The 17,698-nt window shown below is 35.4% G+C and overlaps 2 protein-coding genes across 2 annotated transcripts in view; both read left to right on the forward strand.

The window, feature by feature from the left end:
* Positions 1-892: 892 nt before the first annotated feature.
* LOC136819108 (A-kinase anchor protein 1, mitochondrial-like) lies at positions 893-12,048 on the forward strand. Its single transcript, XM_067075278.1, has 5 exons — positions 893-1,040; positions 6,983-8,651; positions 8,850-8,917; positions 9,499-9,638; positions 11,389-12,048. The coding sequence occupies exons 2-5, from the start codon at positions 7,969-7,971 to the stop codon at positions 11,530-11,532; spliced, it is 1,035 nt and encodes a 344-aa protein (XP_066931379.1). The 5' UTR covers positions 893-1,040; positions 6,983-7,968; the 3' UTR covers positions 11,533-12,048.
* Positions 12,049-15,188: 3,140 nt separating this feature from the next.
* The window catches only part of LOC136819065 (uncharacterized), a 33,881-nt gene continuing 31,371 nt past the window's right edge, over positions 15,189-17,698 (forward strand). Inside the window, exon 1 of the mRNA XM_067075229.1 lies at positions 15,189-15,543. Within this exon, the coding sequence (XP_066931330.1) occupies positions 15,247-15,543 (297 nt within the window). The 5' untranslated portion in view covers positions 15,189-15,246. The remainder of the gene's footprint in view (positions 15,544-17,698) is intronic.

The raw sequence follows: 17,698 nt of genomic DNA on the forward strand, positions 1-17,698 counted from the left end.
TCCTGGATATTTTGCTCTCCCGGATATTAAAGTTTGCCGACCCGAATATTTAGTCCGCACGACTGCCCACCCGCGCCGCGCGAACTTTTAAAATGCGCGGTAATATTGACGCCGGGCCGGGCGCGCCCGATGGCGTTGCTGACGCAATGTTAGCACTGGTTTCGGAAAATGTTCAATTCCGATATCGGAAGTAGCTTTCCCGATTTTACAATCTGATTTTTAGTTTAAAATCTGACTTTTAATGGTGCGAACTAATCAAACAAATTAGGTTGTCGAACTAATCGAACTATAATTAGTGATCAAACTTAATCGAACACTCACAATATTTGAAAAAAATGGAAAGTTTGATTAATTTTTTTAATCGAACTTTAATCGTTTGATGAAGTTCGATTGTTTGATTGGTTCGACAAGTTCGATTGATCGGGTCTGGATTTTGTTGTCCCCCATTCAGAATTTTGAAACTTAGCGACTATGGGATCTTAAACATAAAAAACATGTACTAAACTTTCCAGAGTCATGGTCTATTTCTCCTAGAAATTTGGCAGTAGAATCTTAGGGTGTGCATGCAGGGAGAGAGTGATTATGATTTGCCTGTATAAAACACAAACTGGGAATGTTTTAAACCAAAATAAAATTTTTGGCACCTTCAAAATTCCAGTGTTGACAGTCATGGCTACTTCTTTTGATAGAAATAAAATTGTTCAGAGATGATGAGAGCGTCGTTGTCTGGTTGTCTTTATCTTCTTATTTGATTTGGTGAAAAGTAAAATGATCAAAACAAAAATGGCGAACCGCGCATAAATTTCGCGCCAGAAATGATGCGCGCGCATGTTCCTTTAACGTGACATCATAATTTGGAAACGAGGCTGGTAGAATGCGTGATCAGGCCACGAGGTCTGTAAACAACATCACATTTTCAAAACAAACGTAAATTATAGTAGCTGTCAGGCTGTCGTGTAGTAGGAGTATTTACAGTGAATGAGTTGGTTATTGTTATTCATATTGTAAAGTTCTGTTCCAAACTGTTGCCAAAGTTCATGGTAAGATTTTTATTTTTGGAATACTGCTCTTTAAATTGATTTAAATTGTTCACTCAGGTTCTCTAAGTTTCCATTTAAGATTGCTTTTAACAGTTTAACAGTCAGTACCTTTAGCCAAATTAGGAACATTTTTCTTACTTTTACTAGTATTCCTAATTAGGAAGAAAAAATTCCTAATTAGCAAATACCTAGATTTTCTACAAAAATAGAAAAAAAGTACTTCATAAGATTCTTACCATTCCATTTCATTTAGGTGGGAAAGAAAGATTGAGCTCTTGACTTGCTCGGGGGACCGAGCTATTATTCCTAGAAAAAACTTCACTTCTCCCGTAGACCTTATTTATAAAACGCGGGAAACTCACTTTCTGTTCTTCTTTGTGATAATAAAAATGGCAGTTCGTTTAATTCCTAATTTGGAATTATTTTTTTGGGGCGTTAATAATTCCACCATCCGCGAATGAAATTTTTCAATTTTTGGCACAGTTATCATATTTGGTATACAGCCCTCGAAATTCAAGTAAAAGTAAGTCGGCACGTAAGTGCCGTCCAAATCCGGCCGAAGGCCGGCAAAATTTTGCCGACCTAAGCTTGTTTTTAGGTCGGCAATGCCGATCTGAGCTATATTTTAGGTCGGCAAAGTTGTTTAAAGGCTACGGCAATGTTTGTTTTTTTATTTGAGTGCGATATGGTTCTTATTAGAGACTTTCATTTTACAGTTACAGGATAAAAGAATAATAAAGTTCCCTCTAAGACAAATAAAGATTGTTTTTCTCTTTTAATACTTTTTGCTGTTAAGGTCGGCTTTGCTGACCTAAAAGATAACTTATGGTCGGCTGCCGAGAGAATCAATGAATATGGTCGGCAATGAACTGCCGACCATACGCACTCTTTGGTCGGCTTTTAGGTCGGCACTGCCGAATGCCGACCTGAAATTCGAGGGCTGGGTATACCGAATCTATTGGCAGTGTAGACCTAAAGCTCTAAGGCGGCAATCACAAATATCTTCATTTCGCGTCCTCGTTGGATTTAAAAAGTGAGTCGGTTGGTCGGTCGGTAGTAAAAAATTTTGGGTTTTCTTAAAATTGGTCTGTGAGGCGGTAAAAGGTAAAAAGGCGTTACTGAGGCGGCAGGAGGCCCAATCGCGTGTATGTTTTATGTGGTTTCAGATTATGAGATTTAAACACTGTGACCTTTGACACATAATGGCACATGTAATGATAAATTAAGTTAAAATGCTGCGAATGCGCTAGAAATCGCTCACAAAAATCGGCAAAAATTTTCAAAACAAAAAGTCCAAAAAATTTACCGACTCTCCGACTAAATTTTCAGGAGTCAGTCGGGCGACGCGAAACGAAGATATTTGTGATTGCCGCCTAAAACAGCATCTAATAACCCAGACCCGATATCAATCGAACTTGTCGAACCAATCGAATAATCGAACTCCATCGAACAATTAAAGTTTGATTAAAAAAATTAATCAAACCTAATCGAACACTCACAATTTTTGAAGCAATAGCAGTTCGATTAGTTCGGTCAGTAAAAAGTTAGATTAGTTCGATGATATTAAATCCTCATATATCTTCCCTCGTTTGCAAAAACTTTGTTCTGGCACGTGATTGCCATTTCGACAGTTCCTGGACTTACCAGCTTGACGTTTATTGTATCAGGATATTTGTCTATCTGGAATAAAGTCTGTAGCCCCTCTGTTGCTGTTGCAATTTCGCGCGCAGCCGAGTGGCAGAATTCTACGCCCCAACAAACCGCCTCTGGCACTAAAAGGATACAGGAAAAGTCTGTAATCCGTTATCAGAAGTAATTTCCCGATTTACATTCCGAATTTGGCTTTGAAAAGAAACTAATATACGGTGGCGGAGCAGCACAAACTTGTCAAACAAAATTGGTTTATCGAACTGAGCGAACCGAAACCCATTGATCAAACTTAATCGAACACTCACAATCTTTTAAAAAATCTTAGAGTTAGATTAATTTAATTAACATTCCAACAACTTCCATCGAAATGATCTATCACAGCTCAGTCTACCATTTTTAGCGCGGTCCAAGGATTGGGCTAAAGGTACTGACTGTTTAATATCTGTATCTGAAGAAGCAAGCTAATCGAATTACAGCAAACACTAAAACTTTTCCCACATCATATGACAACAATTAAATGACCAATGAATTTTAACAACCTAAAATACAAACAAACCAAATGTCACTAGAGACACATTACTAGAACCATTAAAAACAAATTTAGCGAATAGGAACCCAATATTATTTAAAATGAAAAGAGATCTAAATGGAAAAAGGATGGAAAGATGAAGACCGAAGTCTGAGACTATAACTGGTTCGGCTGGTTCTTACAGTCAGAGTAACTCAAGCTCTAAACTAGCAGTTAAGGAACACTGCAGATTAGAGGAGCATCCCTTAATAATCAAGAAGGCTTCCTAATTAAGGGACCAAACATCCCTGAATTAAAGGATGCTTAAAATTTAAAATCCTAATATCCGCACGAAACACAATAGTCAACAATTTTTAAAACGCCCAATGTAACGAATTGAAAAAGGCAGTTTTATTGATACCAAATCCAATGTGGAAATGATGCAAAGTCTATGCTGAATTGTTATTTGTTTGAACTGAGGTCTACGCCAAAAAAGGTCTGCTTGTAGGAGGTTTAGGGGGTGCCGTAACCTCCCCCCCCCAATGGGTCCAGGGCTGAACCCTGGTGAGGGCTCTTACGCCAATATGCCAAAAGTAATTACCGTGATATGGGGTCTTTAAAAAAGATACAAACTAAAATAAAAACAAACCTTTTGCTGTGACGCAATGAAGATAACAAAGTGTCAACTAAACTGAGAGATTTTATACACTGAACCAAATAACAATAAATTGCTTCTTATATATACAAAACATACGGTCAACTGCTCTACTGTAACATGGGACTGGTGGTTGATATCTGGCCTGTATTTTCACTTACTTTTAAATCTCTTTGACAACAAATTTGTTTTGATAACTCCACCAAGTTTATCAATCATACGTCTTCGTTCCTCTTAGAGTGCATATTCATTTGCGTGTGTTCCACTAGGGATTTTTTTCATATTTCAATTTAAAAGCCTACTTGGTGCGAAAGAGAAATCATGCTTTATTTAATACGTCGTTCATTTGCTCAAATCAAATGACTTTGGAGGTTTGGTGAAATGGTGGCTGAATTGCCGTCCCATCTTTTGTCAGATGACCCCAAGTTAGAGCAGTTGATGGTAATTTTCTATTACAAAATTGTTAACGTTTTAAACACAAGCAACAGATTCAGAATAATAGAGGTAATTATTTTTAACTCACACTTTTTTTATCACATTAATTGACATCTTGACATTGTAGTCCTCTTGTTAGATGTTTTGTTTCGAAAGTTCTTGCAACAGTTTATTGTTCAACTTGAAAAGGGAATGTTTGTAAACATGGAATTTTTTTTCATAGCAGTTATTTGGGGGGTCGAATTAAGGTAGGGCTGTCAGATTCAGGACCACTCACGGTATTGTCTCACGCTAAATGTATTTGGCGTACCATAACTTGATCTAATGTTGACACCCCTCCTCTAATTCTGACACCCTTTTTTATCAGCTGAAATTTACAGAAAGGTTGAAACTGTTTTTCTTTGCTTATTGGTCAGAGAGGAATAATCTTTTTTTCAATCAGTTATTCAAGCTTTCATATTATTCTCTAAAGAAGGGTGTCGGAATTAGACCAACTTGCGATACTGTGCACCATTTCCAGGCTGGTACCAAATTTATCCATCTTGGACAGAAAAACTAAAAGTTATATGTCAAAATGGCAATCGCGTACCACAATAAAGTTTTTGTAAGTCAGGGAAGATTTGAGGATTTAATATCATCAAATTAATCAAACTAATCGAAATTCTATTGCTTCAAAAATTGTGAGTGTTCGATTAGGTTCAATTAATTTTTTTAATCAAACTTTTTAATCGCTCGATGGAGTTCGATTATTTCAATTATTCAATTGGTTCCACAATTCGATTGATCAGGTCTGGACAAATTATATTCAATATTTTTTATTCAAATTATTTTTTATTATTTTCTCGGTTACGAACATTTGGAGATGATTTTTTGGACCAAGGGATAGTAAAAAACAAAATTTCTCTTTTCAAACTTTAATGTTGGAGAAAATTTAAAAAAATATGTTTTCAAAAAACTTACATACATACCAGAAAATCAAACAACGTTTTTAGTAGGGAAATTGTGTTTAAGTGCCATAAAGAAAGCACTGGACCTTTTTATCTGGCCTTCCCACTTTAATAAAATGTGATTTTCTAACTTCCTGGCTGATAAGTACAGGATCGGAAGAGCAGAAATAAATAAAATATTTGTAAATTTCAATTTTATTTTCAATTTATTTTTGCAAAAAAAAAACGTCAGTGCTTCCGTAAACCAGATAATAAAAAAGTAATTGCCTTGTTATGGTTCATGCTGGAGTTTTTTGATTATCCAACATGACATCGCTACTAGTAGGAAAAGGTATTCAATGTTTTAAGGTTTCATGAGCATCCTGATTTTAAGTGGTTTGGGATTAAGATTACAAAATTATTTTGTGCCCTGCACTAGCAGAAAGAAAGTGTTTGAAGGTGCTCCTTTCATTTTCTGAAGTGGTTGTTATTAATAGACTTAAAAGCTCAATCACATTGATATACCTTAAGTGGAAAAATTTTCGCGAGACAAGAATTTAAATATTTCGCGAAAATGGCCTTCTTTATTTAATTTCGCGACTATATAAATTGTAACTAGAAAAGAGATGTGTGTTTTTTAATCGAACAGAGGCAGACAAAGCATGGCTGGAACCCCTAAAAGGTCAAACAGCAATTGGTACCTGATTTTAGCCTGTGGCTAGGGGGAACTAACCATGTTAGGGGTCACCTAAATATTTTCAGATGGACCTGGGGGCTAGATTCTATGTTTGGTGATTGAATTATACGCAGCCTACCAGACCATAGGTTGGCACTTTCTCATCTTATATTTTAATCTAAGCAATGCTCAAAAACTGAAAATTTGGTATCTAATATATTATCTGCAGTGCCGTAGCAACTGGGGGGGGGGGCAAGGGGGGCTATGCCTCGAATAATTTTTTCAAAAATGGTTATTTTGTAAAATGCAAAGTTTTTCTTTTTTAATTTGTCAAAATTGTCTTATAAGTGCATGTTTTGAGTGCATTTTCAAGCAATCTAGAGCTGAAATTTTCAAAATTCCCCCCTTGGGCCAAACCATGGTTGGCCCTCGCGGTGCACTAAACTTCAGCCCCCCTAATATGAAAATGCTTCCTACGGCACTGATCTGTAAAAATTCTTTAATCCTGTTACATTTACTTAGATAAAAAATCTGTCTGGCAAGGGATCTGCACCCTGACTTACAAAAGCTTGATAATCTGGCATGAACCTTCAGTACTTAGCTTATCTCTTATTTCTTAGGGCATTTATTCTATTTTAAGATAAACCAACTGTTGTATTTGTTTGATTATTTGAAAAGGATTTTCGAAAAAATTTGACGTGTCATTGGCTTAGGGGTCACCTAAAATATTTGGCAACCAGGGGTTACCTAAATCTTAGGGGTCACCTGAAATCTTAGGGGGCACCTAAAACCTGCTGCCAAGCCATGCAAAGTTACTCAAAAGCTTTCAAAAAACTTCAAAGAAAGTACTTTAAGGATGTTACTAGAGTTTATAATTGAAATGAAGAGTAAAAATATTATAAAGTACAAAAATTTGATTTCTTTCTTTGATTTCGTGAACTTTTATTTTCGCGCTTGTAAAATTTCAAATAATTTCGCGTGGAATAATTAACAAAAAACCGCGAAAATTAATCCACACAAAAATATATCCACTTAAGGTATATAATGTGTCCATATTATTGGCTTTTCTTCATATCATTTCTCTTTTTTTAGGGTTGATTAAGCATGGAGCTTAGATTAAAGAATGTGTTAATGTTATTAGTCCCTTCATCAATCTTGAGTTTCACTTACTTTTGGTGGTGGCAAAAGAAGATTAAAGCACCTGAAAAGGAAGACAAAACCTTAAAACCAGAGGTAGTAGAAGAACCTATTGTCACTTTCAAAGATATATAGAAGAGGAGCTTGTGGAAGAAATTCTTGATAATGCAGATACTTTTGACGACTCTTTAAGTTTACATGAATTCAATCATGGTTCTGTTAAAAGAAAAAGGGAACACAGCAGTTGTGATGCAGATAGTGCGTATGTAGAAGACTTCAGTTCAGATAATGTCTCTATTACTGGATCAGACACAAACAGTAATAAAACAACAAGTAACCCAGATACAACCAATGCATGCGATGACTTTCAACCAGATGAAGTGATTGAAGCTCCTGTTTATGAAGAAATTATAGCCCCTGAAGTCTCAGAGAGTGTTGAAAGTGCTCCAAGCAATAACTTTAGAGACTGGTTCAGTCCAGCTCCTGTAATTATAACTGAAGATGAAAATCATAACAAACCTGCATGTGAGGATAAAATTTCTTCTGAGGTGTGTCAAAATGTTGAAAGCGCACCTGACAATAACTTCCAGGACTGGTTTAATTCTGGATACGAGAGTGATAAAGAAGAGAAGGATCGTATAGAAATTCATTGGGGATCTCAACCTGTATCAGATTTTGAAGCTGACACTGAAAATCAAACAGTCAAAGATTATGTTGGAGGTGTTGCCATAGAAAACCTCAGTATCGTTCTGGAGCGAGAGTACAACGAAAGAAAAGCAAAGAACTTAAAGAAAACTGAAAAGGTTAAATCTACTCCCAAAAAGTCTCCACGATCTCCAAAAAAGTCTCCAAGAACTCCCAAAACTCCAAAATCTTCAGACTCTCGTTTCCCTCCAAAATCACCGAAACATAAGAAAACACCCAAACGTAAAGATCGGGAAATGGAAAAACCTTGGAGAAATGAACCTGAAAAGGTAGAATCTCCAGAAGATGGATCGGATTCTGAAGTTTTTCCTCTCTATCCTAATGACTTCGTTGTAATGGAATATACTGTAGCTGAAGATTTATGCGGTAAAATTATTGGCAAACATGGAAAAGCAGTAAAGGACATTAATGAGAAAACTGGTGCATTTGTTTGTATTGAAGCTGAAAAAGTTGGACCCAAATGTGTTTTGAGCATTGCTGGTCTTTATTGCCAAGTTCAAGATGCTGAAAAGGCTTTAATGACAAAACACAAAAATGCTTTGAAAAGACATGTTTCACAATGGCCAGCCAACAATGAAGTTCAAAATTCTATTTTGCCATCTGATGATTATGTTAGTGTTATTGTTACTGCTGTGATTAATGCTGGGAATTTATTTGTTCAAGTTTTTAATAGTGATGTTGATAGTAACCTTATTCAACTTCAAAAAGATTTGGATATTGCTTACAACCAACCACCACAAAGGCTCATGTACCATGAATCACGAAAACCAACTATTGGTGAAATTTGTATCTCGTTTATTGATAATATGTGGTGTCGAGTGAGAGTTGTGGAACATTCAAGTGAGTCACAAGTTGTTGTTGTGTTTGTCGATTATGGTGGCAGCGTTGTTATTGATTGGCATCTCCTCTATAAAATCAGGTACTCGTTTTTCCTTTCTAATCATTTTCTACCTTAAGGGAAGAAATATTTGCGGAATTTAATTTCGCGAATCAGATTTTCAAAATGGCAAATTTTGCGGAATTTAATTTCGCGAATGAGCCGATTTCAAAAGTTTCACGGAATTTTGATTGTTTGACAGTCATCATTTCAAACCTAATTATTTTTTTCTTTATACAGGGATCCTTTCCTTGAGCTTCCTGCACAAGCAATCCAATGTTACATCACTGATTCTTACCCATTGCCAAGTAAGTAGATAAACTTTCAATCGAGAACCAAAGTTATAGTTTGCTTTTAATAAAAATGGAATTTAAGCTACCTTAAGTGTATGTTTTTGCTGGCACTCAATTTTTGCTTGTACTTAATTTCGCTAGTGTTTAAACAAAATTTCAAAATTTAGTACTGTTTAAATTTTTCAAAAACACAAAATCGTGAAATTTTATAAAAAAAAATCATAATAAGCCAAAAATCACGAAATTTTGATAGTTCAAGAGAGAAGGATTTTTTTTAATTTTTTTGTTATTTTGTTACAATTTTGATACTATTTTTGCACTATAACACGTTTTGTTTCAAGCAAATTCAATCTTCTTGTTTTAAACCCTTTTTCTTCCAAAATATCTTTAGTGAATCGTGAACATTAATACACGCGAAAACTTGTAGAAAGTGTTATATGAATATGTTCAAATATTGAAAAATTTTACACTCTTACAGTGCACTTTGGGAAGCTTAGAAAAGGGCCGCACACATCGTTGGTCGTTTACCTTGACTGTGTGTAGGCCTCTGTGAAGACTCATCGCCTAATAATATTGATGGTCCATTTTCCTTTCAGATCAAGCTGATTATTCCTATTCAGCAAATTTGACATTGAATCAAATGATTGAAGGAAAAGTATTACATGCCTATGTTCATGGATCGTGCAATGACATTCCATGTGTCGAGTTGTTTTACACTAATGAAGAGACGAATGAGGTAAAAATATATACTATTCTCACCTTCTGTTAAACTAGAACCTGAAAATGTCTAAGTGGAAGTGCTGTATAGCCAACGGTGGGGGCAGTAGTTTTTAGTGATGGGTTCTTAAAGACGACTACAGTAGATTCCCGGTTATTCAAACCTGCCCCTTTTCAAATAATTTAATTATTCAAAGTGAGCTGGCGTTTCCCCTTGGATCTGATTACCCAACTCAGGCAAAACAGCGACCCATGAATTCCTTGAAACACCCTTGATTTTTTTCCTGCCCTTGAAAATTTCCTTGAAACCCTTGAAATTTCAAATTTTGTGGCCCTTTTCAGCCATTTTAACATTCAGAAATACAAAATTTTCCCCACTGTTTGGGATACAAACATCAGCGAATTAAATTAGAATACATAACCTCTAAGATTCAAGGGGTTTACCCTTGAATTATATGAGATCGGTAAGTCTGGGTGGTTGTAAAATTAAACTATCCTCTGATTTGTGTTCATTTTCAGCCAATCTGAAGAACTGAAAATCAATAATTTTCTCCGTCGAGTCCCAGCGGGCCCAACTATAGTTGGGCCTTCCTATACCACAACTATAAAGAAAGTTTCTGCTGAAGAATGTTATTGAGGTTCTGTTTGATTTATTGATTCATATGTTAAAGAAAACGGCTTAGGCAGTAGCGGCCTGGCTTAATTTTCTTGGTGGTGCAAACTATGAAATTGGCGCCCCTGGTATTTTTGTCCTTATTTGCGCCCTCCATGATTAAGTGAAAATACTAAACTGTAAGAGCAGTGACTGGTTGAAAGTAACGCCCCTAATCTTTGAAATGGAAATTTTATACCTGGTAAGTCGAGTCAGTCTATATTTTTGCTTTCTTAAACTCTTATCAGAAAAATTACCAGATAATCTTTAAACTTTTGCGCCGCTGGTCTTGCTCTACTCTCTATTAAATCAATGGCTGAAATAGGGCAACAATTCAGAAGTTGGGAGGAAGGGTTCTTTGTAATTCTGGCGCCGCAGGCAAAAAAACTTGGTGTAAGAACGGTGAAAGTTAGTCAGTATAAGACCACAAAAACCACAGCGAGAATCAACAAGTTTTGATCATTTTGGCAATCTCTCATTTTGGGGGTGAGCATTCTCTTTAACCCCTGGTGGATACACAACACTTCTCTTACTTCTGATTCAATATTGATAAAAGTTTTGAAAAAATTCAAAAGAAAGGAAGCAAGAAGGTAAAATAAAGCGCCACAGGTGAAAAAAAATAACATTGTACTCATAGTAGCGGCGCTATAAACGTGCCGAAGGGCGCCAAATTTCCCAATTAAACATCAACAAAATTTTGGCGCCCCCTTAAAAAGCTCTTTTGGCGCCCCTCTCAGATCTTTCTGGGTGGTGCACTGCACACCCTGCACCCCCTGCCAGGCCGCCACTGCTTAGGGTATTTTATGAGGATTTAACAACTTGAGAGTTGAAAATTCAACCTTCCCTTATTGTCGGCAGATTTCCTTGAAATCCTTGAAGAGGCCTCTCCAGCGGTTGACGTGATCAATGTGATCGTGATAGAAAGGAAATTTAACTCGTGATAACGTGATTTGGATTTTTTTGCGTGATTTGAAAGATGACTGGGGGGTTGAAAATTAGCAAAGATCAACTAAGAGCCCTTGAAACCCTGGAAAATTAGTCAATAAAATGGTTTTTATCAATTTTTATACAATTTGGCGTCGACCAGTTAAGCAACTTTACTTTTTCCATTTTATAGGATGTCAGTGTAAATGGAAATTTGGTGAACTGGGGATTGGTATCAGCATATGCACCAATCATAATCGACGATTCTCAAATGATCGAAGTAAATGCAGTTGTTCCCCAAGAGGTTAGTCCTGCACCAGTGACTGTTGAACAATGAGATATTTTTACAGTAGTTTTTTATCAGCGTGTATTTTCAATCGTTATGCTTTTGAAGCAGCATTCATATTTTTAAAGTAATGGATGAAGCTGACAAGATTAAATTCAGGACAAATTGGAAATTCTTCCCTGGCAAATTTTGAAGAGTAGTAGAGCCATCGTCCTTCCGAATCCCGGATTATTCTCTTTCTCCGCCTACCACGATCCCTCTATACTTGATATTCACCGCGTAATCTTATATACGGAAACACACGAAAAGACCGTGCGTTTGCCACCACTTTCATTGTTTAAATTCAAAACTAGTGGCAAACGCCCGGTGTTTTTCGGGTGTTTCCGTATAAAAAGTTACGTCTTGAATATCAAGAATATTCCTGCATAAAAACATCCAATGGCACCAAATTTAATTGTTTCAGATGGGCTGATTAAGTCAGCCTCTGATGATGTCTTTGTATATAGTTTGTATATTTTATTTTACACTGGAGTTAATTAAAACAAAATTTTAATCAACGTGTTTCTTACGCCATTTTGTAGACTCCCGGTGTTTTTTTTTTGTAAATAGGATTTAAGTACTATTACACTGCGATGGGTTGATTTTTTTAAGATTTATCCTTTTTTAGTATATGATCAGCTTTAATTTATGATATTTTTTAAATATTCAATTCTTTTCTTGTTTATGATTACGATTCAATGCTAAACTTTTCAAAATTTTGTGATTGTAATTAATTGCAGAGAACTTTGCATCGCGGGCTAGTTATTGACCAAATGAAAACCAGCTAATATGTCAAATATAGTGTCTCTTCACCTGTCTGAATTTTTAAGCTTACAGTTTGTGACCTTTGCACAAGATTTCTATGAAATATAACCTTTCTGATGTGAGAAAACTTGATTACCTAACTCTAACTCATGGCTCAGAAAAAGTCATAGATGGTTAGTTTTTTTCATCATACACGTTTTTATATAAAACATAAGGCTTCGATGGCCAAAAATTAAGAACAAGTTTAGAACATTTTTAAAGGCTTTGCGGACTCTAAAACATTTCCAATTATTTCTTAAGAAAATGGACAGAAATACTCATAAAATGGGGAAAATTAGAATAAGGCTTAAAACTCATAAAGTCAAGAATATCCGAAGGCTTCAAAAACTTTAGATGTTCTTATAAAAAAGGTGTAGGTTAAGGCATTTCATTGTAAATAGTTTGTATATGAGAACCATGTTTAGTTAAGTATTAATATTATAAAATTTAGGATTCAACTATATTCTTAATCATTATAAATCATTTTTTGACTGTTTTATTGAAATTTTTTAATATAGATTTATAACTTCTAGATTTCAAACATTACAACGGCGCCCTTCTTTCATCCGATCTGATACGCAAAATGCAGTTCTTTAATTTGTTTTAATCCGTTTGCTTTGAAATAACTACTAGTAATTGTTTAAAAGATTCAGTTAATGTTTTCAGAATTTGGATCCGAAAGTTGATCTGCCATAAATCTCTAATTTCTATTGAAAATTTTCTTCCATTTAACTTTGTTACCAAGATTTTCGTGTTTTGATATTTGTAATATGTAATTCTATATATTTCAATATGAAGTCTTGCACTTAGAAGTTCTGTAATTTCACTTAAAGGTTTTAATTTTAAATAAGAGCAGATAAGAGTGATATCGTCTGCTTACTCATCAATTTTAATTCACAAGCTTTTTCACATTGGATCGACACGTTTGTGGAGCGATGAACATTTTTTGTTTTATCAGCATAATATAACAATAGGCAGACACTGTCCTGATACACGCTTTTTTATAAGAATAGTGCAAATCCATTTCATCATGGATATTCTTAGTTTTTTTGAGAAAATCGTCCTAAAATATTTTTACAGCACATTCTTAGGTTAGGATTCATACTTTAACCGGATTAATTTTCGCGAGATTAAATTTCGCGGCTTCGCGAATTTTCGCCATTTTCGCGAAAATAAAACTCGCGAAATCGTTTGGGATAGCTCGTTCGCGAAATTAAATCCGCGCGAACTTTTTCAAAGGGGTCATTCGCGAAAATAAATCCACCTGGGTTTTTTTTTTAATTTTGCTTTTCTTAGTTCACTTTTTTTTCCTTTTATGACACAATGATATGAATAATACATCTTTAAAATTGACAATATCTAATCTTTTGTGACTACATCACTTTCCTCATTTTCCACATTTTGGGACTTTTTCTCTTGAGAAGATAACGGCGAAGATGACGACGAGGATGCGTGGGTTTTGCCAGAGAAGCAACGCTCTGCATTTGACATTTTTGAAAATTTTGATGATGGGAAAGAATTGTAATTTTTGTACCATAGTTGTTTTTAGCAAAATTGTCAAGTTTCAAGAAAATCGTAAAGATGACCGAAGTAATTTATTTTTTAATTTCTTCCCTTCGCAAAATTAAATCCACGCGAAATTTTTGAAAAGGCTCATTCGCGAAATTAAATCCACGCGAAATTTTTCAAAGGGCTCATTCGCGAAAATAAATCCAAAAAATTTCGCGAATTTTTGAGCTCGCGAAATTTAATCTCGCGAAAATTAATCCGGTTAAAGTATTAGATTTAACATTAAGTACATATACACGGTTCTTTCTATAAGGAACCTTAACTTAGCTCCGAGCCTGGAGTTCCTTATTTTTCGAGAGAATTTCAGCCTCAAAGTTCCTTATCCAGTTTCCTTATTTACTAAGCTACTAACATTGGATTTGCTAAGTACTTATGTGACTTATGAATAAGCATAACAATGGACTAAAATGCAAAAAGAGACGTTTATTTAACGTTGTTTCGTTAACATTTTGTTATCTTTGTGTTTAGCTTAGGCTTTGTAAATGTGTGCAAATTCAAGTTTAACTCTCTGTGACTTGACTTGTTTTGTTATTCTCAGCCTGAACAATTCCTAGTTTTTCGGACCATTTTGAGCCTCAAGTTCCTTATAAACGTGTTCCTTACAAAAAAACGTGTACGCCTCGAGGATTTCTAATATGCGAGTTACAAGTTACTAATACACGTATTTCCTATTAGCGGATTCATGTAAAAAAGTCACGAAAAACGTCGAGAAAGTCTCTGATTGGCTGAAATATTGCATATACAAGCATATTTTTCAAAATGTCCAGAGTATGAGGTAATCTTTGCATGCCTCCGCCAATCAAAAGTTTGTTTACTCGACGTTTTTTCGTGACTTTTGCATGAATCTGCTAATAGGAAATAGGTGTATTGCATTTAGAACCACGAGTTGCGGGTTATATTTTAGGAAAATAAAATCGCAAGTTGCGAGTTACGAGTTGCATTTTAACAAAATAAAATCGCGAGTTACGAGTTGTATTTTAACAAAATAAAATTGCGAGTTGCGAGTTACGAGTTGTATTTTAACACACAAAATTCTAGGGAATGGTTAGGGAAAAATCAAATTTTCAAATCTGGAAAAATACATTTCCTATTCAGGGAATCAGTAATCAAAAAAATTTTCTTCAATTTTCTGATCAATTAATCAATAATTAAATACTAAAATAAAGGTGATTGTATCCATAGTAACCTTAACTAAAGTGTCAAATTTCTCTACATTTTTAATTAGTTAACCATGGTTTATCAATCAAATTGTTTTTAATTTTGAGTCAAGGAGGTAAAATTGATCAATTGATAATTTTTGAGAAAAGTTAAACGATAAACGGACAAAAAGGTGATAGAAAATAAGTTCTGTACATGTCTTCGAAAATGTATCAGACCAATTTTCTAATACCTTGGTTGTTATTGTTTCACCGTCAATCTTTCACTTTTGCTGCTCATTACTTGAGCATTCAAAAACAAAATGGTTTTGTACTTCCATCCGGAGATTTGCAAAGCATTAATGTTCGATCTCGGATAGAATGCATTTTGAAGTGTCGCACAAAATTGAAAAAGAAGAATGGATTCTACACTGAAGATAATTCATGTTTTTGTTCAAATGGGAATTTTGAGGCATCTAATGATGGTAATCAGACTGGTACAGCTTATTACGAGGTAATCCTTTTTTATCGGATAAAGTATACATCTACCTAGGTAATTAGACCGGCAAATTGTATTTTTTCCCTACCTTGTGAATAGGAAGAAAATCCAGGATTACCACTAAGACTGTTAGCGGGATTCGCCAAGGCGTATGTTTGTAACGATCTTTTTCGAATACGTTCAAACTAGAAATTGAAAATACAATCTAGTTTAAAAATTGAAATTTGAAATCTATAAAATTTGATGAAAATTTTGACTAAATTGAATTGAAGTGGCACACTGAAATGACGCTTGAAAAATGCTGAAAATCGTTAGAAATGGGGACTGAAAATGTGCATACATTTGGTCTGTAAGACTATATTGAGAACTATGAATCTAAGAAAAGCCTGGAATGTATGCACAGAGGAACACCAGAAGTAGAAAAAATATGAAAATTTGATTTGAAAAAATATAATATAAAAATTTCTCACCAGATTGCTCAAGTGAAAGTCCCTGCTTGAGCAGAAGAATAGAATAGTGAAAATATCCAAAATGTGGTTGCTTGAGTGATGAAGTAAAAAATCGTGTCAAAAATTGACTCTTGCAAAATTTCACTCACCCTTCTCATAGAAGGTTTTTCATTGAATCATGAAAACAAAGTTGAAAACGCGAGTGGAAATGAGCTAGGAGAATTCCCTATGGATCGTAAAAATGAATAATGAAAAATAATTAATCTAAAAAGATGAGTCAAGTGACGGCTCATTATGACGTCATTAATGACTAATTTCAATGACTTTTGAAGTCATTAATGTTCACTTTACACTGCCCCCAGGCAGATTCAAAAGTCAGGTGAATTACTTGGAATTTTTGTACATATCGTTCAATTCATCCATTAAATCAATTTCATCCACTTGGTGTATGACAATCAACTCACGAACTGCACGCATGGTTTCTCGAAAGGTTTTCTCGTATTGATTTTTGTAGACTACCTTCACCTTTCGAATCTTTAAGTCACGACCAGGGAACAATTCTTTGACCATTCCGTAGTGGTATGTGGATGATAAAACCGATTCTTTTTGTAGAAACAATACAATGTCACCAACCATCATATCTCTGTCTTGAACGAACCACTTTGGCTGATGAACGATTTTGGGGACGTGATTGATTAACCATTGGTCAAACCAAGCATCATAGATTTGTTGATTGGTTTCCATAATCTTTGAGAAGCGTTTTTCTATCGTGAAGGGACCAGCGGGACTGCAGTCGTTATTTCTGCCAAGTTTTAAGCGATTGGGTGTTATTAAGTCCATTGTTTCAAAGTCTGCAACTACTCCATGAAGTGCTAGTGGTAGGTCATTGACTGAATTGGCAATCTCGGACGATATTGTTTCCCATTGAATAACTGATAATTTCTGGTTTGATAGGGATTTATTGATTGATGCTTTCACTTCACGGATTTTTCTCTCCACCTTTCCATTGAAGTTGTGTCCACCTACAGGGCAGACTTCAAAATTTACATTGACATCGATGTGTAGACGTGACTGGAGATCCCTGAAATTGATCTTGGTGTCAGCACATCCTTTGATTATTTGGCTACCTTGATCCACGTACATATTCTTTGGATAACCATTATCACACGAAAAACGTGTAAATGACATGAGAAAGGCTGGCGTACTGTAATCATCCATGATTTTGATGGAAATTGTAGATGTTGTTGAACAGCAGAAGATGGTTAGCCAGATCTTGATCGATTTACGTTTGTTGTGGGTATCGAATGCCAGAAACGGACCAGCTAAGTCGCATTGTGTATTGTAGAAAGCTGGAGCGATAGTCAAGCAGCAGTTTGGTGTCTTTCCCATGGCAACCTTGACACGTTGCTTTTCCAGATAACGACATAATTTGCATGAGGCTTTGATCCTTTTGGCAACGTCACGACCTTCCAGAATATGGGCAACTTTGGAAGCATAACGAAGATTGCATTCAATGCCAGAATGTCTTGCTGTCTTGTCATGCCAATGGATTTCATGTAAGATCGCATAGGCCAGTGGGGAATTTTTGTCCACGATTGGTACACAGAAACTTGTTGTTTGTAAATCCTTCATCACACGAGTCATAGGGGTTGTGATATTGATTTCATCATCCGGTAGGATTCTTCCTGTGTATTTCAGTATTCCATCTTGTTCTGTGGATA

This window comes from Clytia hemisphaerica, unplaced genomic scaffold (genome assembly GCF_902728285.1).
Source record: "Clytia hemisphaerica strain Z4C2 unplaced genomic scaffold, Clytia hemisphaerica genome assembly, whole genome shotgun sequence".
Taxonomy (NCBI): domain Eukaryota; kingdom Metazoa; phylum Cnidaria; class Hydrozoa; order Leptothecata; family Clytiidae; genus Clytia; species Clytia hemisphaerica.